This window comes from Lygodium microphyllum, chromosome 16 (genome assembly GCF_053477565.2).
Source record: "Lygodium microphyllum isolate KBCC chromosome 16, Lygodium_microphyllum_v1.1.10, whole genome shotgun sequence".
NCBI classification, from domain to species: domain Eukaryota; kingdom Viridiplantae; phylum Streptophyta; class Polypodiopsida; order Schizaeales; family Lygodiaceae; genus Lygodium; species Lygodium microphyllum.
Genome location: NC_141150.1, coordinates 15,256,592 through 15,282,893, shown reverse-complemented (window position 1 = coordinate 15,282,893; position 26,302 = coordinate 15,256,592). Strand labels below are relative to the sequence as shown.

At 43.3% G+C, this 26,302-nt stretch overlaps 1 protein-coding gene across 5 annotated transcripts in view; it reads right to left on the bottom strand.

Moving 5' to 3' along the window:
* LOC148022555 (uncharacterized) overlaps window positions 1-25,439 on the bottom strand; it is a 102,733-nt gene extending 77,294 nt beyond the window's left edge. Inside the window, exons 1-3 of one of the 5 annotated variants that reach the window (XM_087695504.1) lie at window positions 25,212-25,436; window positions 24,455-24,986; window positions 23,889-24,010 (exon numbers count right to left, since the gene is read on the bottom strand). In XM_087695504.1, the coding sequence (XP_087551630.1) occupies window positions 23,889-24,010; window positions 24,455-24,851 (519 nt within the window). In that variant the 5' untranslated portion in view covers window positions 24,852-24,986; window positions 25,212-25,436. Of the gene's footprint in view, window positions 1-23,888; window positions 24,011-24,454 lie in introns of all 5 variants that reach the window. The other 4 variants (XM_087695505.1, XM_087695508.1, XM_087695507.1 and 1 more) reach the window with 4 other exon arrangements.
* Between the last annotated feature and the right edge of the window lie 863 nt (window positions 25,440-26,302).

Below are 26,302 nucleotides of genomic sequence, written 5' to 3'. Positions count from 1 at the left end.
GGAGGGGAAAGAAAGGTTCAAGCTCCCAAACACATAAAAACACATGCAAGACACACACAACACCGTGTATTTGTGAGAGTGCACAACAGAAGAAGGCAGAAGATGAAGGAAGAAATACTGCACTGACTGAAGATGAATGCTGACTACAATGATGAGGATTGATCAGTCCCTGCACGCATCCCAATGCATCAGTGAGGGCACCAAATTGGGCTGAGATGATGGCAACACCAATGTCAGAGAGTCTGAGAGACGGAGTGTGCTGAATCTGCAAAAGAGTGATTTGCCAAGTGTGGGAGGTGTGCTATATATAGCCACCTCCACCAAAAACTGGCCGACTGCATACAGAAGTATGACCTAAATCTGGCCAACTGCAGCAGATGAAGGTACGACTGCAATAAATGCAGTCCGACTGCATAGAAAAAAATGGGGAAATCGTGACAATCTCTCTCAAGCAGTCATGGACCAAAAAGATGTTGGGTTTCACTCACGCCTACGCTCACAAAGGAGTGTCAATGATTAGTAGGACATTGGGGCACTTTTTACTCTCCATATGAGAGGTTTTTTCCCCCAATTTTATTCTCTTTATTTTATGTGCCTATGTTACACATTTTGGGCACTTACCGCGTTGCACACACTTTGGGTGTGAACACCCTCTTACAACCCTAAGGTTTAAGGGTTGTACCTTGTACTTTCATTCTACAATTTCAATCTATTGCATTGGGTGTCATGCTTCACTCTCCACACTGTCTACTCCACTCTCAGCTAAGCTTCGATCCTCTCCACCTCTCACATTCGATATCAGAGCTCAACCTCAGCTTAGCTAATCCGAGAGCCCTCGTCTCCAGCTTCTCTGCTGTTGTCAACAGCTCCACCATCTCCAGCAGAGCCACCAGCCAGTCTGCCCCGCCAGACAGCACGATATCAAGCTCAGCATCAGTCTGAACGCCGAACTGCCAGCCAGGACTCCAGTCCACCAGCAGTGCCGCCAGTCCACCAGCAGCGCCACCAGCCGTCACTTGCGCAATCTTGCGCTGTGCCCGCTTGCATCTCCCTATGCCGCCTGCCTAGGCCCTCTGTCGCCCGCCTCTACCTTGCACCACCAATCTCCTCCAGCCCACCTATGGCCAGCACTGCCAACCTGCACCACCCTGTGTCACCTGCGCTCCTGTGCCCAACGCTGCCATTCCGCTACCAGCTCAGCTCGACTGAGACCAGCTGCTCCCGCCACTGGTTCCTATACAAGGTACATTTTCCTTAAAGTATAAATTACTTTTTTATTCCAGATTCATCTCCGGAAAATGGGCTTTTTCCCAACATGCACAACAGTCTGGATATGTGTCTAGGACACGATTGATGCAAAAATTTCTTGGCAAATAAGTCAAGAATTTTGGGGCTTTTGGATTTTGTGAAGACATTGGTACATGTAGAGCAGCTGCAGCCTGAAAATACACTGTTTTTTAGCATTTTGGGGCAAGAAATTTTGGGGCTTTTGCTTCCACAGTGTTGCTGAGCATTGAATGCACCTTGGACTACGTGCATTACAGACACCTTTGATAGAGTGTACTTCAGTTTGCTAATTGCAGCAAGCTATTTGCTGTAATTTCTTGAACATTTGAGATTTTCAGGTTGGTCCATCAAGGACATTTCTCTTTTGCTTTTTTTTTTTGGCATTGATTATCATGGCAAATCAAGGAGGTGATGTATTTACCTATATATCCAAGGAGGACAAGTTGGATAGTAACAACTATTCACTCTGGTCCTTCATGATGAAGAATGTGCTGATTGCGAAAAATCTTTGGAAATATGTCAGCGGTGAAGAAGTTAGACCTGGAGTTTTGGCTCCTACTATTCCTCCTCCATGAAGACGTGGACAACGGGGAACTTAGCCTGTTCAGCCTGCTCCAACTGAGCCACTTCCCCAAAGATCAGCATCAAAAAAGGCATGGGATACACGGGATGTACACACCTTGTCAATGATTGCACTGGCAGTTCAGCGGTCTATCATCCCTCACATTCAATCTGCAGCTTCTTCACGAGTAGCTTGGCTGACCTTGGAGCAGATGTTTGCTGGGAAAAATGAGACCTGGATCTCTTTCTTGAAGAAAGAGCTTGAGACAATGAAGATGAATGACGGTGGTTCTATGCAAGATTACCTAAACAAAATTCAAGACTTGTGTGAGTAACTTATGAATGTCAATCTGTCTTACTTAAATGCATAGATGATATCTACTGCATTGAATCCATTGTTGCCCTCGTACTTAACCTTTCATACAGCCTTGAACCTCACCATGAGGATTGCCCCACATCCGATTACTTTTCTTCAACTCGTCAATTTACTCTTAGAGAAGGAGCAGACAAGAAGAAACAATGGTGTGGATGCTATAGCCTCTGAGAAGGCTTTTATAGCACAAGAGAAGGGCAAGGGCAGCCAAGCAAAGAACGCTCCGTAGAGCTCTGGGAATTCAGGCACTTCACAAGGTAATAGGAAACAAGGCAGCACAAGCCAAGAAGGGAAAATGCCATTATTGCAAGAAGCAAGGCCACTACATCATTGAGTGTAGAAAGCACATAGCCAAGGAGAAGAAGAAGGAGTCGGGGATGTCTGTTTCCGATACTCCTTCCACTGCTACTGAGTCAGTGTCCTTTGTTGCAGACACGGACTATTGTTTTTATACGTGCAATTATAACTCTTCTTGGGCTGATAGAGCATTTAGCTCTACTGAGGATGCTGGCACATGGTTTTTTGATGGTGGTACTTCTAGACACATCACATCTTGTAGAGATTTATTTGCTTTTGTTGATGCAGCTCCAGTTGGCAAGTCTGGATAGTATGCCAACAATGCATCATATCATGTTAGAGGTATTGGGGAGATTGTACTCACAGCCATTGATGGATCTATTCTCCGCCTACAGGATGCTTTGTTTGTGCCAGGTATAAAGAAGAAGTAGTTATCTATTTCTTCTTTGGCACGGTGTGGTTTGCAGGTCACCTTTGATGATGATAGATACATGGTGTGAGATAAGAAACACATGACTTTAGTCTTGACTGGCACTCTATGTCATGGGTTGTATGAGCTAGATGCTCTTTCAATTGATCAGTCAGGATATTTAGCGTCCACTCTTATTCCTGCTATGTTACAGGCGGAGTTATGGCATGGTCGCATGGGGCATGTAAACTATGGTAGCTTGATGCTTTTATAGCATACCCAAATGCTAGATGGACTACCTCTCTTGGAGAGACCTCCTGAGCACTTATGCGAGGGATGTATTTTGGGGAAAACGCATCGGTTTTCGTTTCCCCGTGATGTTGCTTTTAGAGCCACAGCCAGGTTACAATTAGTGCACTCAGATGTATGTGGCCCTATGCAAACAAAGTCGATGTTACTATTTTGTGACTTCTATTGATGATTTTACTCGCTTCTGCTGGATCTATTCTTTAGTGAAAAAATCAGAAGTGTATGATGCATTTTTGGCTTTCATAGCACTTCTTGAGAACCAATCTGGCTATTGTCAGAGTGCAGCGGTGCGGAAGCGTAGGACTGAGAGAGAGAGAACGCAGAGAGAGAAGAGAGAGAAAGAGACAGTGGTAGATGAAGATCTGCTATATAAAGTGTGCTGAATACAAAGATATACAGATATATACACGGGCGCAGTGCGCTGGACTGCGTGTTTCCACCTCGACGATGCAACCTGCTGTTCACCTCGAAGTCCGCTGCAGTCTGCACTGTCTCCTGTCCGAAATCTGCGAACAGAGACGGAATCTGCGCGTGTCACCGGTCTGTAATCTGCGAGCAGAGAAGTGTAGGAGACTGCTGGAGATGTCGGCTATTTATAGCCAGAAATCTGGGAAAAGAGGGCGCCAGAAAACTGCCTGTCGGCTGCAGCCAACTGCCTGCACAGAGAGGGGGTGTTAGAGATCACAGCCTGATCAGGGGCAGCAGGGCAGGTACAGCCAGTACGTGGCAGCCCGACCTATGCAGTCCGACTGCACACCTGTCCGACTGCACTGCTGCCACTGTACTGGCTGTACCTGCCCTGCTGCCCCTGATCAGGCTGTGATCTCTAACAACCCCTCTCAGAGCCTGGGCAGGGCAGAAGCCTGAGGGATCTGGAATGTCTCCGAAGTAGAGCCTGGGGAAGTGCCTTCGTAAACAAATCCGCAAGATGGTCCTCCGTCTTGTAGTACTCCACAGTGATGGTCTCATCCAGAAGCTTTTCTCAGATGAAGTGGTACTGGATCTCGATGTGCTTCGTCCGGGCATGAAAAACAGGGTTCCGTGCCAAGGCAATGCAACTCTCATTGTCACATTGCATCAAAGTAGGATGAGTCTGGGGGCACCCAAGCTCCTCCAATAATCTCCGAAGCCACACAGCCTCACATGTGGTGGAAGACGCGGCCCGATACTCCGCCTCAGTAGACGAAAGGGCTACCGTGGGCTGCTTCTTGCTACTCCATGAGATAACACCTGCACCCAAGGTAAAACAGTAACCTGTAGTAGACTCCCTGTGGTCCACATCACCGGCCCAATCCGAGTCACTCCAACCTGCAAGGACAAGATCTGAACCATCTGTCCCTGCAGGGTAATGAATCCCTAAATCAGACTTCCCCCTCAAATACCGAAGTATCCTCTGAGCAGCCTGCCAATGCACGGTCTTAGGTTCACTCATGAACCCTGCCAAGAGCCCAACAACAAAACAAAGATCAACCCTAGTGTTGAGAAGCCAAATCAAGGACCCAATCAACTCACGATAACGGGAAGCATCCGCCAAAGGAGAAGCTGAATGGGAAGTGGCCTTCCAGTTCGGATCCATAGGAGTAGAAAGGGCCCGACAATCCTCCATCTCAAAAGACACCAAGAGCTCCTGTACATATCTCTGTTGAGAGATGAAGATCCCCCTCTGAGACTGATAAATCTCATGGCCCAAAAAAAAATGGAGTAGACCTAAGTCCGTCATCTCGAACGTCCGATGTAAAGCTGACTTCGTCTCTTGGACCTGCTGTGCATCATCACCTGTGACAATCAAATCATCAACATATAAGACAAAAAGCACACAACCATCCTTGGAAGTGTGAACATAAAGCTGCGGATCGGCCTTGGAACGCCGATATCCCAACTGAGACTGGAGGAATGAATCAATCTTCTCGTTCCATGCACGGGGAGCTTGCTTGATGCCATACAAGGCCTTCTTCAACCTGTAGACTTTCCCATCTGAAGATCCAAAACCAGGAGGCTGCTCAACATAGATCTCCTCCTTCAAATCACCATTGAGGAAGGCCGACTTCACATCCAACTGGTAAACAGGCCATCTCCTATGGCCAGCCAAGGCAAGAACAGCTCTGATGGTCGCCATACAAGCGGTGGGGGCAAAAGTATCATGACAGTCAATCCCTGGGCGCTATGCAAAACTTTAGCAACAAGGAGAGCCTTGTGCTTATCCAAAGAACCATCGCTAAGGTATTTGGTCTTGAAGACCCACTTGACGCCAATCACCTTCTTATTCGGGAGGCGGGGCACGAGTGACCAAGTGCCATTCCTCTTAATAGCCTCCAACTCGGCTTCCATAGCTTTCTTCCATGGTGCGGACTGTAAAGCCTCCTTCACGGAGGTGGGCTCTCGATCCTGCATAACACGGGTCATCAAACAATAGTTAGAGCAAACAAGCTCCATAGAATGTGCCTGGTGCCGCCGTGACCGCCGCGGACCATCTTGCGGTCCCCACTCCTCAGGAACCCCCTCAATCCCTGAATCACGGAGTGTGTCACGGGCCCAACGAGGAGGAGGCCGAACCTCCCCTCGTCTCTCTCCATCAACAGAAGACTCTGGAATATCCAACGGTGGTAACTCCTCAGGGGTGACCGGTGGAACAGTAGACTCTGTGTCAGAAACAGAATCATAATCAAAAGGCACGGGCTCCAGTGGAACTGTAGAAGGAGCCCAACTTTCCCCTAGATCTCCAAGAACGGGATGCTCCTCACCCGTTGATATAGCCGGAACCTCCACAAACCGCACATCGCGGCTAGTGTACAAATCCCGCTTGACGGGATCATACAATCGATAGCCTTGGGACTGGGAGCTGTAGCCAACAAATACCTGTCTACGGGAAGCTGCTTCAAATTTATCACGGTGAGCCTTGGGAATGTAAACATAGGCATCACACCCAAAGACCCTAAAGTAAGAAACATCTGGCTTCGTCCCAAAGTAAGCCTCAAACGGGGTCATCCCTTCCACGGCCGAAGTAGGGGATCGATTAAGGATGTGGACTGCAGTAGCCACAGCCTCGGCCCACAGAACCTGAGGGGTCTGTCGGTGCTCCATCATGGTGCGCGCCATCTCGATCACACTGCGGTTCTTCCATTCAAGAATGCCATTTTCTTGAGGAGTGTTGGTATTGGCAAACTCCTGGTGAATTCCTTTATCTGCACAAAACCGAGCAAACTCATTAGAAACAAATTCACCTCCCTTGTCGGATCGCAAGGTCTTCAACTTCCGGCCCGATCGGTTCTCCTCAAAGAGAAGCCAATCCTTGAAGTGTGAGAAAGCTTCTGACTTTAATGCCAAAAAGTAGACCCATGTCATCCTGCTGTAGTCATCTATGATCAGCATGAAGTATGAGCTCCCACGCAAGGACTCATTCCTCATAGGGCCACAGAGATCCGTAGATACAAGCTCCATCGGTGAAGTAGACCGCCGCGAAGCTGTGTGGGGAATGGCATCCCTATACTGCTTCTCCCGAATGCAGGAGACACATGGCTACTGGCTCACCACTATATCCGGCAACCCTCGAACAAGCTGTCCACGTGACGCCCTCCGAAGATAATCATAGTTCATGTGACCAAACTGAGCATGCCATAACTCTGACTGTGACTGAGAGATAAGAAGAAGAGTAGTGAGGGCGGTGGAAGACTTCAATTTATAAATGCCGTTCTCCTCATATCCAGATGATAGAACCTTCCTCGATCCACGATCAAGGACTCGCACCGTAGTACTGTCAAACTCCACCAAAAGGCCAAGGGAGCAAATCTTATGAACTGACAGGAGATGGTACCCTAAGCCTGGTACATGCAAAACCTCAGAGGTATGGGTACCACCTCATCCATCTGGAATAAGCTGCATCTTACCCCGACCTGCAATAGATATTGAAGAGCTGCCTCCAATGAGAATCTGCCCACGCGAGGGTCGCAACTGGGCAACACCATCTGATGAAGGAGTCATGTGCCGGGAGGCACCACTATTAACGATCCACTCTCGAGCCTGGGGAGCCGTCATCGCAGCATCAGAAGCATTCGGTGAAGCGTCCTCAATGACAGCTAGATGAAGAAATGCAGCTGATGAGGGTGCAGCCACCGCTCCAGAATCCTTAGTGTCCTTCTTGTTGGTGTCCTTCTTGTCTTTGTCAGGACAATCCTTCTTCCAATGGCCAGTCTTTCCACAAATATGGCATGTGGAGTCTTTGTCCTTGTCCTTCTCCTTGTCCTTCTTGGACTTGTTATCCCCCTTCTTCTTCTTTTGGTCCTTCCCCTTCTTCTGAGAGGTGTGACCTGTCAGCGCCTCCGACTTGGAAGCAGTCTGTCCCTTTAACTGTTCCTCTTGGTCCAAGACCATAGGAACCAACTCTTCCCACCGAAGAGTAGACTCTCACCCCGAAGCAATAAGGGCAGAGTAAAATGTACCGAATCGTGGCGGAAACTGGGACAATAGTGTGATCGCCATGTCTTCTGAGGAAATCGGCTTTCCCGCATTCTGAACCTGCATCTGAAGCTACCTTAGCTTGTTAATGTGCTCCCACAGCGAAGAAGACTTGTTTACGAACAAGGTCCGCATCTGTACCTCCAAAGAAACCCGCTTCATAAGGGTCATCCGATTGTACATCTGATCAAGCTCCAGCCATATCTCCCGAGCCACCGTCAAGTGCTCGATGTGAGCGATCACGGCTGTAGTACATGATAAAAAGAGAAAGAAACGAATCCTGGCATTCAGTTTGTCCCAATGAGACTGAGCCTTGACCAACTCCGCACGAGCATCGGAAGAGAGTTTGGACTCATCTCTTACCGAGGGCCGGTCGATCTCCTCCTGTACCAGCTCCGCCAAATCATAGGACTCAAGGATGGCCAACATCATGACGCGCCAAATGCGGTAGTTGTCGCCGCCGTCGAGCTTCTGATCTGCAGGAAGAGCCGGTAAGAGGGCACCTTCCGGTCCATAATCGACTGGAACTCCAAGTCAATCTCTGTAGACATCTTCACCTGTAATGCCTTTACAAACGCAAAAGCAGCCCCCTCTGACTGGGAAAACTCAGCCTGCTAAGGCTCTTCCGCGTCCTGAACCTTCTTCACCCGTCGGAGGCGATGAAAAAGCAAAACCTGCACTTGTAGGCTGAAAACTCAAACTTCCTCCGCGTCAAACAGCAGCAAATCCACCACCTGGACTCCTTTCCTGTGCGCCCACACTCGCTTCAGCCTTGTTCCAAGGCGCAGCCCTCCTCTTTGCCCTCAAACGCAAAAACGCAAATTTGTGTCGCGATAAAAACTCCTCTTCAAGTTGATTCTGCGCTCAGTCAGCCCTTTAACACTGCTCTGATACCATGTCAGAGTGCAGCCGTGCGGAAGCGTAGGACTGAGAGAGAGAGAACGCAGAGAGAGAAGAGAGAGAAAGAGACAGTGGTAGATGAAGATCTGCTGTATAAAGTGTGCTGAATACAAAGATATACAGATATATACATGGGCGCAGTGCGCTGGACTGCGTGTCTCCACCTCGACGATACAACCTGTTGTTCACCTCGAAGTCCGCTGCAGTTTGCACTCTCCTGTCCGAAATGTGCGAACAAAGACGGAATCTACGCGTGTCACCGATCTGTAATCTGCGAGCAGAGAAGTGTAGGAGACTGCTGGAGATGTCGGCTATTTATAGCCAGAAATCTGGGAAAAGAGGGCGCCAGAAAACTGCCTGTCGGCTGCATTAAATGCAGCCGACTGCCTGCACAAGTCGGACTACCACGTGGCAGTCCGACTGTGCAGTCCGACTGCACACCTGTCCGACTGTACTGCTGCCACTGTACTGGCTGTACCTGCCCTGCTGCCCCTAATCAGGCTGTGATCTCTAACAGCTATAGACTCTCCGTTCGGATCGAGGGGGAGAATATATGTCCTCTATACTTAATTCTTTTTTGAAGCAGAAGGGCATTGTTCATGAGTACACTACTACTTATACTCCACAGCAAAATGGGGTTGCAAAGAGGAAGAATCGGTCATGGAGATGGCCAGATGTATGCTGAAAGCAAAGAGCTTGCCATACAGTTTTTGGATGGAAGCCGTTATGTGTGCTTGCCATGTTTTGAACAAATGCCCCACCAAAGCATTAAAGAATATCACGCCTTTTGAGGCTTGGAACAGCCAGAAACCTTCTATTGGGCACTTTCGTACTTTTGGGTGTCTTGCATATGCACACATTCCCAAGGTACTTAGAAAAAAGTTGGATAACAAGGCTGTCAAATGCATTTTTGTGGAGTACAACAATGAGAGCAAAGGATACAGACTATATCATCCTATCTCTAAAAATGTATTTGTTAGTAGGGATGTACTTTTCAATGAAAAATCAGAATTATCCCTTGCTAGTTTTGACACATATCAGGCTGCCAGTGATGTATTTGAAGGGCTGCTACCCATTTCATTTGGTGGTTCAGCTGGAGTTTCAACAAGTGAATTTAATGTCAACTAGTTGCTCCATTGGAAAATGCAAAAAGTCAGCCAATGGCTGATCTCAATATTCAGCAAACTACTGAATCTGAAATTCAGTAAGAGCTTGTGCACAGTCAGGAGGCAAGACAAATGCCTAGATGGTATTTACAGACTATAAAAGATGGTCATTTGGATGCTTTTATGGCTGGCCATACTAGAAGGCAAGCTCGTATGCATGATACTACGCATACCATGAAGTTGGTTATGGCAGCAAATATAGTTGATGATGAGGAGCCTGAATGATTTGAGGATGCACAACATAATGTGCATTGGATGGCAGCAATGCAAGCTGAGTTTGATTACGTCATTAAGAATCAAACACGGGATTTAGTGTCTTTGCCTATTGGGAAGAAAGCCATTGGAACAAAATGGGTCTACAAGCTGAAAAGAAATGCGAATGGATCCATTGACAAATATAAAGCCAGGCTTGTAGCCAAGGGCTATGCACAGAAGAAAGGCGTTGACTATGATCAGACATTTGCTCCTACCTCCCACATGACTACCATCAGGTCTATGGTTGCTTTGGCTGCCCATTATGGATGGACTCTACATCAATTAGATATAAAGACTGCATTTTTACATGGGGAACTTCATGAAGAAGTATATGTACATCAGCCCATTGGTTTTGCATTTGAGGGATCCGAACACTTGGTTTGCAAGCCGAAAAAGCCTTTATATGGCTTGAAACAAGCTCCTAGAGCTCGATATGCAAAGATTGATGCCTTTTTACTCAGCCAAGGATTCATAAACAGCTCATCAAAGTTTATTCTTTACGTATGTAAAGAGGGGGGATCCATGTTGATCATTTGTCTATATGTTGATGACCTTTTTCTTACAAGGACACATGCTGAACAGATTTCAGCATTCAAACAAAATTTGCAGCAAACTTTTGAGATGTCAAACTTGGGGTCTTTGCATTATTACTTGGACATTCAGTTCATACATGATGCTAGAGGTATCAATTTATCACAATCAAGATACATTGGTAAACTCCTTAGGTTTGGCTTACAAGATTACAAGCCAATCTGTACACCAATTGAATCTGGACTAAAGCTGTCATTGCATGATGACAATGATTTGTTTGATATACACACATATCCTCCAACAGTTGGATGCCTTATCTACATGCAAATAATGAAATCTCTCAAAATCCTAATTGATTAGGACGAGTCAAAAAAGAAAAATGTGTCAATATTTTTGTGTTTCTCTTGTAGTTTCAGCCTTGAGCAGATATGTGCATCAACCACACACGTCACATTGGCAAACTGCCAATCGTGTTTTCCGTTACTTGCAAGGTACTAGATCTCTTGGATTGCTTTATGCCAAGGGGGGACCATTGCACTTACATGCTTACAGTGATTCAGATTGGGTTGGTGATTATGATTCACGTCACTCCAATAGTGGCAATTATTTCTTTCTTGGCTCATCTTGCATATCTTGGCTTAGCAAAGAAACAGTCCACCGTTGTCACATCGTCATGTGAAGCTGAATACAAGGCAGCTTTCACTACCACAATTGAATGTGTATGGCTTAAATGCTTGCTAGCTGATCTAGATGTATCCGTCACGGAGCCTACTCCTTTGTTCACTGACAGTCAAAGTGCCATTATAGTGGCACGCAACCCAATGTTTCATGCATCCAAAAAACACATTGAGATCCATTATCACTTTGTTAGAGAGAGGCTACATGCAAGAGATATCAACCTTGTTTATTGTTCTACCACCAGTAATGTGGCGGACATCTTCACCAAAGCTCTTTCTCGTGACAAATTTGAAGCATTTCGCAATGCTTTAAATTCGATCTCCTTTGGTGGAGGATAACCCTCGTATTTTGACCACTCTTCACTCCAAGGGGGTTTGTTGGGTTTCACTCACACCTACACTTCCTTTTTGCTCTTTAATACATATACCCATGACTTTCTACAAAAATCATCAATAAAAGTGACAAAGTACGTGCACCCCCATGTGAATTAACAAGCATAGTCCACACATCATAATATACTAAGTCAAGAGCATTGAACTTCATAACGACACCAAAGTAATAAGTAGACTTCACATGTTTTCCATATATGCAATCATTAGAAAAGTCCAGACCAGAGCCTTTTACATCAAATCTCCCCAAGGGGGAGAGAACCTAAAGGCGCTCATATGGCCAAGTCTTTTGTGCTAAAGTTCCATCTATGAATGAACTTTAGCAATAGCCAAAAACTTGCAAGGTAGTGCTTTATAATGCAAATAATACAAAGTCCTCCTTTTGCTGCCTTTAACAATCAGCATGGAGCCCTTGTGGACTTTCCAAGATCCACCACTAAAGGTAGTAAAATACCCTCCTACATTAAGCTGCCCAACTAATAGTAGACTTTTCTTTATGCTAGGTATATATTTGACATCTTGCAAAATCAGCTCTTGACCATTTTCAAGGGCCAAGTGAATGATACTTATACCCTTGATTTCACGTGCATAATTGTTGCCCAAGTAAACCTTGCCTAGGCAACTTGCATTGTATTCAAAAAACGACTCCAAAGAGGGAGTAACATGAAAAGAGGCACTGTTGTCCACTATCTATAATTGAGACAGCCCATCATGAGCTGAAAGTAAGGCATCAATTACCTCCTTTTTAGTGATGTGCATACCACTTGTTGTTACCATAACATCTACATCATTACATGAGACTGCAACAAGTATCTCTCCAGTGTCAAAGAGCTCTTTAATGACCACACTAGATGCAACATTTGCCTTTGAAACTTCTTTTAAGAGAGTTGTTATCGTCTTTCTTTTTATCCTTCTTTTTCTATCCTTGCTATTTCTTTCTTTCTTGCTCTTTCTTGTAGTAGCAACAATCGGGCTTTTTATGCCCGTTACATCCCATTGATAGCAAGTGACATCCTGTTGTTTGCCCTTGCTTTTACTCTTGCTTTTGCCTTTATTTCTTGCATTACCCCTCTTTTCTGACCTGCCTCTAAGATTATAGGCTGAACCACTACTTTTTCCACTAGAATTTCTTCTAATCTCCTCATTGAGAACAGAGCCCCTAATACCATCGAAGGTTAAAGCAGGGTTGACCATTGTTGCTCAATGAAACAACCATAGACTCCCAACTATCAAGCATAGTCATCAACAAGAAAATAGCCTTCAATTTATCATTGAAGGGCTGCAAACCAGAATCCTGCAATTGGCTCAAAACCCTTGTGAAAGCACTCAAATGCTCCGATGCTGGCTTAGAATCATCCAACTTTATGTTTACATGCTTGCGCATGAGATGCACTTGATATACTAGAGTTGTATTTTCATAAGTGTCCATCAACTTTTTCCATATGGCATAAGCTGTATCAAGACGCTTAATGTCTGTAAGTACATCATCAGATATAGCCATTTTAATGTATGCAATGGCCTTCTCGTTGAGTCTAGCCCAATCCTCATCTCTCATAGCTGCAAGCTTGACTTTCAAAAGAGCATCATCACAATCCTTGAGAAACAAAATGCCTTGCATATTGTCCTTCCACAAGTCGAAACTAGCACCATTAAACCTCTTGATTTCAAGAAGGAATTTAGCGTCGTTGTTCCTTGAAGCATTTGCAGCCATTTTTCAGCAATGCCCCGAAAGATCAATACTGCAATTTATAACAACAATCATTGAGCTAAATATTCAGCTAATATCGGCCCAAATTTTCAGTCAATGAGAGCAAGGATCAGTCCAAGTACATGTCCAGCAGTAGAATGGATGACTTTCGGCAGTATAACTGAAATTTCAGCATATACTCCAAGCATACATCATTGCCAAGTGACTCCCACTTCAGCAATATCACCAAAAGTACATTTGCAACAATCCCAGATCTGCAAGTGATCACTAAGACTGCTGCAACATGACTGTTCAGCAATACATCAACTCAATGGGAGCTGCCCAACATGTATACTACATACATATGTGACCAAGTACTTCTGATACATCAAAAAAAACAAGATTCTCTGCAATTTCTTCAAAATTTTACAAGTGGGAGATAAATCTCACTGCTTACAACACCAAGATTGCTTTAGCAATGTTCCCAATGTACGTTTCAGTCATCATTTTTGTCAAAATTCTCAAATTTCAGCAAAAGCCCCAAAATTTTATTGACCAATCTGCACCAATTGCATTAATACATGAACCCAAGAGCATAAAACGGGCAAAATTAGTAAAATTTGCCAAAATCTTGCAAAAGCCCCAAAATTCTCGGGTCAAAATGTGCACCAACGTCAAAAATTTTGACTCAACTAAGCAAAATTTCACTGATATGAAAAAAGCCCCAAATTTTTCAGAGCCAGTGTGCGCTATTTTTGCAATTTCTTAGTCAGATTGTCCTGTTTTGGATCACGGTTCCTGAATCCGAGAAAACCCCCAAATTTGTCAACCAAAATGGTGTTGTGTGCTTGTGCACACATACACCCGATAGAGAAAGGAGAGAAAAAATTCCAAATTTAAAAAACTCTTCGAATTGTTGACCTTCCCGTTTGCCGCCTGGCCCCATCGGCTCACTGCGTGCAGTCTATCTAGCCCGTCAGCCTGTCGCGCTAGTCAACTTGGTCACCCTATTACCCATGACTTGCTACCTGTCGACTGTTGCTCGCGACCTGCGTTAATCATAAAGATTGGTCACCCACTAGTTTTGGTCGCACTATACACGACCTACCCCGTTTGCAGGACACGGCCACAACCTGTCGACTGCTGCCAATCCCATGACCTGGCATACTCTTTGGAAGCGCGAATGCTGTAACCAATGCTCTAATGTCAGTTTCTTGAGCGTTAGTGCTAATGAAGTGTGAGACTGGGATGAGCAGGAGTAGAGCTGAGAGCTAAGAGAATCGAATGTGAGTGTACCAATGTGTTGCACGGTACACAAACAATAAAAATCTATTTATATGTTAGGGTACAAGTAAACCGTGTGTTCACACCTGTAAGTTTATACATACGAGATTAATGGGAGCTTACTCCCAGAGGAGCTTTACACCCAACAATGTGGACAACTAGAGTGCCCTTGCTCTGTCAAAGAACCCGGTGTTTCATGCTCGCATGAAGCACGCTGCACATTGAGGTTCAATAACTCCCAGGATCTAAGAGAGGGTGTCAATCTGCCTATTGTAGTCATATCACTTTGTCATCTCCCGGTTGTGAGCTCCTGTCAGAGTCTGACACAGACATGGGAGCTCTCACATTCTAGAGTGTAATTCTTTTGTTTTAGGCACATTTATTGTGCATTTCCATGGTCTACTCTATCAAAGTAGTGTTTCATGCTCGCATGAAGCACGCTGCACATTGAGGTTCAATAACTCCCAGGATCTAAGAGGGGGTGTCAATCTGCCTATTGTAGTCATATCACTTTGTCATCTCCTGGTTGTGAGCTCCTGCAGAGTCTGACACAGACATGGGAGCTCTCACATTCTAGAGTGCATTTCTTTTGTTTTAGGCACATTTATTGTGCATTTCCATGGTTTGCCAATTGGTTGACACCTCCTACCACTGTCTTTTGTGAGAGGTGGAGAGGATCGAAGCTCAGCTAAGAGTGGAGTAGACAGTATGGAGAGTGAGACACGACACCCAATGCAATAGACTGAAAGTGTAGAATGAAAGTACAAGGTACAACCATTAAACCTTAGGGTTATAAGAGGGTATTCACACCCGAAGTATGTGCAACACGATAAGTGCCCGAAAATGTGTAACATAGACACATAAAATAAAGAGAATGAATCCGAGGGAAAAAATATCTTGTATGGAGGGTAAAAAGTGCCCCAATGTCCTACTAATCACTGACACTCCTCCATGAGCGTAGGCTTGAGTGAAACCCAACAAACCCCCTTGGAGTAAAGAGTGATCAAAACACAAGGGTCATCCTCCACCAAAGGAGATCAAATTTAAAGCATTGCGAAATGCTTCAAATTTGTCACGAGAAAGAGCTTTGGTGAAGATGTCTGCCACATTACTAGTGGTAGGACAATAGACAAGGCTAATATCTCTTGCATGTAGTCTCTCTCTGACAAAGTGATAATGGATCTCAATGTGTTTCGTGCATGCATGAAACACAGGGTTCCGTGCCACTGCAATGGCACTCTAATTGTCATTCCTATTTCCCATACTTTGGGACATAGTGACTCAATGGGATGAACACTGATTTGTAACCCTCACTTAATGCTAAATCTTGGAACAAGCTAAAACAAAGCTCTCCAAAATTTTATAAACAAAAACAAAAAAAAGAGTCCATTTTTTATTCCATCCACCTTTGCCGCCAGACTTGGTAGGCCCTTGGGCAGTCAACGAGCATCCTTGGTCCAATGCCCTAGCCTCTCTAGTGTGATCACTTGGGCTCCCTTGGTAAGATAACCATCGCCTCTATAGTCTTAATAGGTCATTGGACAGCTGACATGCACCCTTTGAGCGAAACCTTGACTGCTTTGGAATGGAATGCCTTGGGGTAACAGCAAATAGACAAAAGGGCTTATTTCTCATGGCTCAGTTTTGGACCTAAGAGAGGATGTTGTGCTAAAACTTCATTAACCTAACTTAAACAGCCCCAAAATACACTTAATTAATGGAGACACCTTATTAATTTAAAAAGAAATACAATCCTAGAGAGTTATTGTGTCCCACGTGCAAAACCCTCATTTGGGTGCCCCAAACTTTCTATAAATAAGTATGCAGCCCACCACTCTCGTTTTTGCAGTTTTCAGGAGCCGTATCTCTATTGACCATACCCTGTTCGCAGAGAACATCATGGTCACAGCTTCCCATTGCTGTTTGCTACCATCTGGTGTTTGATTCCAATCTTCGACTCCACCTTTGAGCTATTGCGTGTATCTTAGAATTGCCGCCTGCATCTAGGAGATGTCGCCTACTATCTACACCTTGCATTTACTACTGACGTCATCAATTGGACCTGCTGCCATCAATCAAACACTATGGCCATCATCCAAAATCTATGTTTGTTGAGTTTCTCTCTTCTCCAGTGCTGTCGCCTACACTTCTTGCACAATCGTCTATTGTTTTGAACTATCGCCCAATTTTTCTCTCTCCTCAAATACATACATGTTGAATCTTTCTCTCTCCTCACTATCTGTTTGCATCACATCTAGACTCTATCTAGCTACATTTGATGTTGTTCAATACACGAAGGCTGCCTTGTTGCCCTTTGAGATCTATTTCGGAGTACGCATAGCCTTTGCCTTGATCTCAGAGATACGAGAGTTCGAGCTTCAATATTTATTGCATAGTGTATTTGACTGCATGAGCACTATATATTTAGTAGTCATTCAATTCATTATCTATTGGGTTCACTGTCTCTAAGTTACCCTAACTCTAACTACTTTTTGTGCTATCAGTTTGTGCTTTGTCGTACGATTGGTTTTGTGTTTTCTATACTTAGAGCATTTCTTCACATGCGGTCCTTGACCCACTATAGAATGAAAAATAGTACCACCACCAAAGTATCCTAGCTGCCCCATACTTGAACACATGCCTAGTTGTCCAAAATACATTGGATTGGCACTAACAAGATGACCTTGCATTGATGTATCTTGCCCCACTGGCACTAATTACTTTTTCTCATCACCAATGTTTGGTGCATCTTTAAAGTGCAGTGGCTACCTTGTGGGAGCTGCTTGTTGTCCCAAAGCCTTTCAAGATGGCATGTTCTTCTTGGCCTTGGTGTTCTTCTTTGGAGAATTCAAAAAGCTCTCAAATTGTGGATCCTTAGCCAACTACACAAAGAAGTCAACTACTATCCTCAACCGAGCCTTAAACTAATCATCATATTTTTCACTTCTTTGCTAGTCATTAGCATCTTGTGGCCTAGAAGAACCCACTTCTTGGTCAACACCCACATTTTGCTTTTGACATCCATGTTGTGAGCCTTTTCCAAAATTAGGCATCGCATTTCCCCTCCATTCAATTTGAGATACATTATTATTACTTGATCCCATTTCACTATAAGAAGACATACTTGGCGTAATTACTTAACTGAATACAGTTTCAGCACTAGAGCAAAAACTTCTCACTTCCAATCAAGTGCCTCATGCCCACCAATTCAAGGGAGTTGATGGTATCCTGACAATGGAACCCTGTAATCAGCCTTCCTTTTCTATAGGGTGGTAATTAACCTGATCAAGCACTAATTACAATAAGATTGCATTCATATAAAACTGAAAATGCAAATGTTACCACTTAATCTTGAACAATGGACAACCTGTTGGCCCCATAACTAGCACCTCTTGCAGTACTTATTTATCCTTTATTGCAAATCAGATGGAATACATTGAGATTTCCTGAATCTCCTTTGCTCCCCAATTGCCCTTTGCTATCACAAATGACCAACAAGCCTTCAAACCAATCTCCCCCTTGGTTTACTCAAGGATATGGCCTTCACCATGCTCCTTGTGTGACAAATTCAGCCCCAAATTATCGTTGGCCGAATGGCCTCTTTAATCTCCTAAAATTTTCCCAATTTCAATGACTGAAATTCAAGTCTCTAGGCCTTCAAATCTGAGCACACTTCTCAAGGTGGCTGTCAAATGGAACCAGCCTATCTTCTCGGATAGGGTGGTGATAACCTGATTTAAGAGTTAATTACAGCAATAAATAAATGCACATAAAATGAAATACACACTTTACCATTACATTCTTGGACAGTAGACACCTTGTTGGCCCCAAAAGTGGCGCTCCTTGCGGTATTTCTTTAGCTTTCATTCAATTGGAAGGAGTACAACTTGGGATTCTTCAATCTCCTCCTGCTAACCAATTGCTCTTGCTGTCATAAATGACCAACAAGCCTTTTGGGTCATTTGCCCCTTGATTCACCCAAGACTTCTCCAATTTGACACTTGGCTGGCCAAATGCTGCCCCAAATCAATTTGGGATGGGTTGACTCCTGAAATCCCTTGATAATCTTCAATTATTATCAGCTGCTGATTTCAGTCCCTTGAGCCTTCAATCTCTGGCACGGATCCCAAGGTGGCTGCTAAACCCTAATTTCTGCTGTAAATTAGGGTTTACTGCAGAAATTACAGATCAGCCAACCAAAAATGGCTGAGATATCCTCCGAATGGCTAAGAATTGCTAAGAATGGCTGAGCATAGGCTGAAGGAGATGAGAGAATGCTGTAGAGAGAGAAAATTCTGAGATTTGTCGCGAAGAACTGATCAAAATCAGCTGCTGCCCTGCTGTACCAGCCCCAAACCGATGCACCAACAACAATAGAAGCATCAGAGACTATGATCTTCAGGAGAAAGTGCATCAGCAGGAATTGCCAACTTCCCAAGGTCAAGAATATGCAATCTCCATCACCAAAATGGTCTCCAATGGCTGGGAAATGGCCCCAAAACCTGGCAGCAACAGTCCAACACCTCTTTCCAACAGCTCCAAAATGAAAAAATGAGATTTCCCTCTCCCTTCAGCCCTATTTAGCCTTTCCCCCACTTGCATGGGAAAGTTTTGCCAAGTGGCAACTTTCTTAATCTATTTTCAGCAATTTCCTGCCATTTAATTAATTTTCATTCAGCCCTTAATCCATGCCCAGAAAATTGACCTTGCCCATCCAAAAATTAATTGGCTAGGCCATTTGCAACCCAAAGTGGTCCCATGCATTAATTGACCCTTGGACAAGCATTAATCCATTAATTAATGCCTAGTCCCTAGTGTCACCACTGACACTTAATGGCCAATTAATGGTCCTAGGGGCAAACTGACACCAAAATTCACCTAGAATCTAACAAGTGTAACTTGTTACAACTTTTGCCTTTGACACCCATCCTTTTCACAGGGTCCTTCGGCCTTCAACTGTGAAAAAGTAGCTTATACCTCACATGTGCAACACATGTGCATCTTTTAATTGCACATTTGATTAATCCTTTAATCAAATGTCAATTAAACATAAGCAAAGCATCAAATTTTCACGTCCTCGTGACAGTCAAATCCTAATTTCTGCTGTATATTAGGGTTTACAACAAAGATTCATCAAAATCTCCACCTCCAGGTTGGAACTTCTGGAACTGACTAAGAAAATCTAAGAATTGACTGGAGAATGAGAGAGAGTATTGAGGAAAGAGAAAATTTTGAGTCTCTTCAAAAGAAAGTAGCAAAAATCAGTTGCTGCCCTGCTGGAACAGCTTGTACAGCAGTGGCCTCCAGCCAAGAGCCCACAATCTACTATCGCTTGGGTCAAAACTGCTATCGCCTAGCTCCTAGGGACCTCAAACTACTATGGCTTGGTCCTAGAGCCGATGATCCTGATGGCTAGAAACCTCCTTGATCACCGCCTGCTCCCACGGACAACAACTCTGCTAGCTGCACTCAAGATGGTCTCTCCCTCTCTCTCCCAGTCTCCAACCAACCTCTCCTCACTTGCATGGGCAAGTTTGGTAAGTGGCAGTCTTCATAATCCAATTTCCAACAATTCCCTACATTAATTTAATATTTATTTCATGCTCATAAAAATAATCTAACCAACCAACAATTAAATTGGCTAGGCAAATTTATCACCCCAAGTGTTCCTAAGCACTCACTAGCCCCTAGACTATCAATTCATTAATTAATGTCAAATCCCTAATATTACCACTGACACTTATGGCTAATAAATGGATCTAGGCCAATTTCTAACATTAGATGCCACATAGTACCTATCAAGTACAACTTGTTACAACTTTTTCCTCTAGCACCAACTAATATCTCGGGGTCCTAGGCCCCACATTGTGAAATAGCTGATCTACACCTCACATGCAAGTCACATTTGCACATTTGATTAACTTTTAATCAAATGCTAAAAAATATATCAAAATTTCACGTCCTCGTGACACACAACTTACCAATTTCTTCCAAACAACCACACACACACACACCACCTACACAGAGAGGAGTGAATCCAAAGAGCTGAGAAGATCAGAGCTACATGCCAACCACAAATACAAGAATACCAAACACACATGCTACACTAGAGAGAAATGAGGGAGATCCACCAACAACGATACACACAATACCTGACAAAATTGAGGGATCAATCCAAATGCTACCTCCATTCTATTTCATCAAGGATGTATGACATACTCTATCCACCACCAATTGTAACTGGGTGGAACTAAATTTATATGTGTCATATTCATATTCAACCACACAACCAGGCATGTACTGGTTCATCCTCCTATTGTATACACCTACAACATCCCATTGTCTTGTACATCACCGTAGCTTGTTCTCACAATATATCACCAATCACCTTTTAGCACATTACACTTTGATATCTAGTGACAATTAGCATTGTACATGGTTTTGTCTCATAGGCCAATTTTGGTATCAAAAGACATTATATCTTTATTTATTTCTTTCTTTCTTCTTTCTCTCTCTATAGCATGTCGCAATGGCCAAGCTCAACAGGACTCACGTGTTGGAATCCTAAGGGGAGAATGAGTAAAGTAAATTATATGATGGGGTCACACTCTTTGCTACCTAAGGAATCCTAAGGGGAGATCAAGTAAAGTAAACTATATGATGGAGTCACACTCTTTGATACCTGATATCATAGACTTTAACCTCTTTGGTAGGCCTATTGGTTAGCGATGGATCATGCATATTTGAGTTTCACAGTGACAAATGGATGCCCCAAGGACTCACTACTCAAGTTTCTAGACACTCCAAATACTAGTTTCTATAGGAGACTACTCATGTATGTAGAAGTGCAGTATATGATGAATTGTTTTCTATGGATCCACATTGCCCCTTGGATGAGATCATGGCAAAATTGGGAGATGCTTTGCATGCATTAGAGACAGATGTTTTCCTTCATACTATGACTTCCTTCAGCCCTCCACAATGCACTTCCCCATAGAATAGTTGCTATAATGGTAAGTGTCATGAGAAACAAAGACACTTGCAATGTGAGATAGCTATTGGAGCTATTACACATAAGCAAGCTTAGTTGATCTTTCAATGTGTAGTGCAAAGAAAGAAATGAGCATACTTAGCCAAATTGGAGGTAGAGATACACATACATCTTTTGGTGAATCTTCCACTTAAGTAAATACTCAAATACACAATTCGATCGGAGCATTTAGTCCAATAGTCAAGAACTAATTCGAGTTCTAGTGTAATGTAACAAGCGGCATCATCCAATCGTGGGACTTCCTTGATTAGGGCAACCAGTTCACCTTGCCCCAATAGTTCTCTCAAAGAACTCATGGAAAATACCAAGAAAACTCAAATGTCTAGTGTTAAGCTTAAACAAGCGTATCACACATTAAACCTTTATTAGCTCATTACATAGCCTCAAAACTCAAATGCCCTCAATGTATTTCAGTGTCCCATAAGTAACTCCCCTATTTTTCATTGGTTTCTCATCGCTACTAGTGTAGCTCTTGATATTAGCTTGATTTCATTATCAACTTCTCTAGGTAGAGGAAGTCCTGTCAACTCTTTGAGAAATACATCTGTATTCCTTTTCTCAACCCTTCACTATTTGAGAAGCTTTTGCTAGTTGAATTCTAGGGTTTCCAAATTCACCTTGAGTTGTTACTAACTCTCCTTTTTGATCCAAGAACATGATTTGACCTTTCCCTCAATGAATATGAGCATCATTAGGGATTAGCCAATCCATTCCTAATAAGAACTCGTAAGCTCCTAAATTCATGACTTTGAACCTCATGTTGGTAAGATTACCTCCTAAGTTAAAATCCACTCTCCTAGTCTACTAAGTAGAAATTGCCTCTTTCCCATTTGCCAATTCCACTAATAGTTTAGATGCAGGTTCAGTGTTTACTCCTAGCCTCTTTGTACACTTCGATGAGACTATGCTAGGTCACTTGCATCCTTGTTTTGCATGTTAGCCCACTTCTTCCCAACCTCCATCCATCAAGCACCTCATCCAATAGCTACCATGGTGATCCTCAAGTGGCATCCATCTGTTTGGCGACTTTACTAACCTACAAGCTACATTTCACTCTAGTTTGTTGCCGCCATCAGCTCCAACTCCTGCAATGGCCATCATCGCGGGGCTAAAGAGGTAACGTTTAGTAGTCACCCAATCACCTATCCTAAGCAACACTGTCTGAATTCCATGGAATGCACGGACTTAGCCAGTTATGCAAATTCTGAGTCTACCTTGTGGGAGAAGCGTCCAACTTGATCCACAAGGATCGCCCTAAAGGTTCCTAAAGACACTCCGAGTCTCCTAACAACACCCCACTTTGAGTCTCCTAAGACTTGAAGTGTCTTTAGTCAATTTGCACACTTCGGGTTCATTGCCTGGGCCTTCCCTAATCTCTATCTTCGTTGCATTCTTTCTTCTTTCTTGTTTGTCTCATCTTTATTGTGCCCCTTTTTTCACCACACCATGGAATATGTTTTACCAGCACTAGAGTTTGTTGTGCATTATAAGACAATGTTTGGAAATCCTTCCTCTTCAGCACAAGCCCTTCCTCTTCAGCACAAGCCATAAATCTTAAAATGTTTCCCAAATGAGAGATTCTGCAACTTCTTAGCTAGCTTTTTATTTTTCATAAATGCATTCTTTCTATTTCATTACCCTTGAAAGAACCCCTTAGTGCAAAGCAACTTCCACATAATGTACAACCAAAAACGGTGAAAAACAAGTGCTGAGGCAATAGCTTGAACTGATGAAGTTCCACACTATCAATCAAGCATCAATGCACTAGATATAATGGAAGAATTGGCAGTTGTCAATGCAGTAGGAGTGAAACACAAGCTTCTTACTGCTCAGATTGAAACAGCCTAGAATCATGGCCAAGCAAAGAAAGATGAATTTGATCCACTAGAAGACATATTGCCTGATTCTTGGCAAGGCAGCTCTTCCTTTTCATGGAAAATACCCACAAGGATCTGCAAAGTTTCATGGCAACATTACAGGTTTTGGAAACGCTGCAATAGCTTTCATAACTTGAAGTTTTCCCATTGAACAATCGAACTGAAATGGTTCCAAAGAGGGATTGTGAACCTGCCTTAACAAGATTTGACTAAAAGATAAAGACCTATGGTTTCATACATCTAAAAGGAGACAGACATGAGAAATAATGCCAAACAAACAGTGTTTTAGATCACTGAGAAAGACAAATGAGAGCTTTGAAAGCACTGCTATGATCCAGTTCAGTAAACTGCCTGAAACCATGATGAAGAGAGAACACAAAACCTTTTCACATGTTGGAACAGTTAAATCCTTTAGAGGGGGAAACTCTGTCGGTATGCGAGGTAACTCCAAGTTCTCCTTACCATTGCTCAGAAATGACATCGTATCCATGGCAGCTGCAGCAACTTTGACATGATTAAAACTTTGTCATGATGTCAGGTGAGACTTCTTTCTGCAAACTTTGACTGAAACTCCTCTCTTTCAGTACAACCTCACGTTTGAAGGGGAGGCAGGACAGAAGTATTGTTTCTATTTCATTAATGCAAAGAGGATGCCCTCAATGCAAGGGAACTTTCAAGTGTATACAGTTGAAAACAGTCAAACAAGAAACATCCACGGCATGGCTCAAGCTAATAAGCTCAACGCTATCCTTTTAAGGATGATCTCCATCAACTATGACCTCACAACCCCGCTCTATTAAACAAAATGGTAGAGATGACATAGGATGTACCAGATTCCCTTTTAAACCTTAACATGAAATAAGAACTGAATGATATAAATCACCTGTACAGAAAAAGGTCACTATATTAAAGCAGGTTTAGAGATATTGATGGAAAAATCAAAGCTACCTGCAGTCGACTGTATGGTTAATCCTGTTACCACAACTGACAGGCAAAGAGCCACGATTTGCAGTACAAATCCTTTCCCTTGAATGCATTCTTTATGTGACTGAAAATATGCATGACACTTTTCTCCATCCAAAATCCGAGATAATATAAGTGTCCCTGTGTTTATGCGTAAGCAGTATCCATTTTCTTGATCTTGATCTTTTTCTGTACTAGCGGTTACATCTTTTAAATGTCTGCAAAATCTTTGGCATAAACTACTCCGTTCTCCATGAGTAAGAAGCTGGCTTCTCCGATTCCACCTCTTCGAATCACTTGGAACTTCTTTCACTCGCTCCACATCAGCAGATATCAGTAGTTGGCATGGAAATGTTGCTACGATTGCTGAGGGTAGAGGCATTATATCAAGTCAAGGCGACTTAAGCAACTGCGAAAGGCAAAAGATAGTACTGCATTAACGTGCCGTGATCATAAATGGAGTTGCAACTCTTTCGAGTCTGATCTAACTTTGCCCAAGAATATGCTGCCTCGTCCTCTGCATGTTCTCAGAGTTTGACAGTGTCAGTTTAAGAAAAGAGAAATCTCTCCATGGCAACCAAATGCTGCAACGACTCAGTGCTAGCCATAGGAAAAGCGTCCTGAACAGAAACCTCTCTATGGCAGTCGATGTTGTTGTGAGGGTGAAAGAGCACAGTGCATGCTTATGCAGGGAGCATTATACGTGCTGCGAATCGATGTACTGCTTAAACGCGCTCCGTACCTGGTTTTTGAAGCTCTCCATCTATTTCTTACGTACGTCTTCTGTTCGATGATTAGTTCTCTCTTTCTTGCAGCGCCGAAGATGAGCTACGTGTTCGGGATACTGGTGATAAAGCCACCCTGCCACCAGTGTCCAATTGGGCCAACTTTGGAACACTAATTGGTGAGACTGAGCCAGAATGCCAACCGTTCCTAAGAATATAACTTGGACCAGGAGCTCTTTGCCTAAATTCTTAGAGCGCTTCATATCAATATTCTTCCGTAATTCAAACTGAGGTTTATAAGATTGATCTCAATAATGGCTAGGGGACTTCTCTGACATTTATATACATATATCCATTTGTCTCGTCTCATAAGCTCATCATTTTTCTCCCCTCTTTTTTTTTCTCTTGTCCCTCCTTCCTTTTTGCTCTCTTGTCCCTCCTCTCTTCTTCTTCTTCTTTTTCTCCTTTGTGTGTGTGTGTGTGCGTGTGTGTGTGTGTGTGTGTGTGAGTGTATAATCACCCTTTTAAAAAACCTTTAAATTTTAAAGGAAAACTTTGTTTACATACACATTTGCACATGCAACACACACACTTGGTTTTTTTTTTTTTTTTAAGGGGGGGTGCGGGGAGTATATTTTGTGTGGGTGTCAAGAATGGATATTGGCATATTCGTGGCTTAGCTTCTTCATCGCAGAAACAGATACTCTCTAACTTTAAATTATAGTTACATCAAGAAGGAAGGCTCTTGATTGTTTTTCAACTATGTTTACAAACTGTAAAAGTCTTTGCCTAAACTTTTTCCATTGGCAAAATCAAAACATGAAGATTTATAGGTGCGTAATGTACACGCACATCTATCAACTCACAATTAGGTAATTGTTTTACGAAAGACACAAATGCTAATATTATCTACATATGCTCTCTAAAACTTTGTATAATGACGCATGATTTTCCCAGGACTCTCACCCATGTCATTTCAACTATGCGCACAAACTATAGAAGTCATTCAATTTCTAAACTTTTTTCTATTGGTAAAATCAAAACATGAAGATTTACAATTACATAATTCCATCGTAGCACAATTAGGTAATTGTTTTAAGTAAGATAC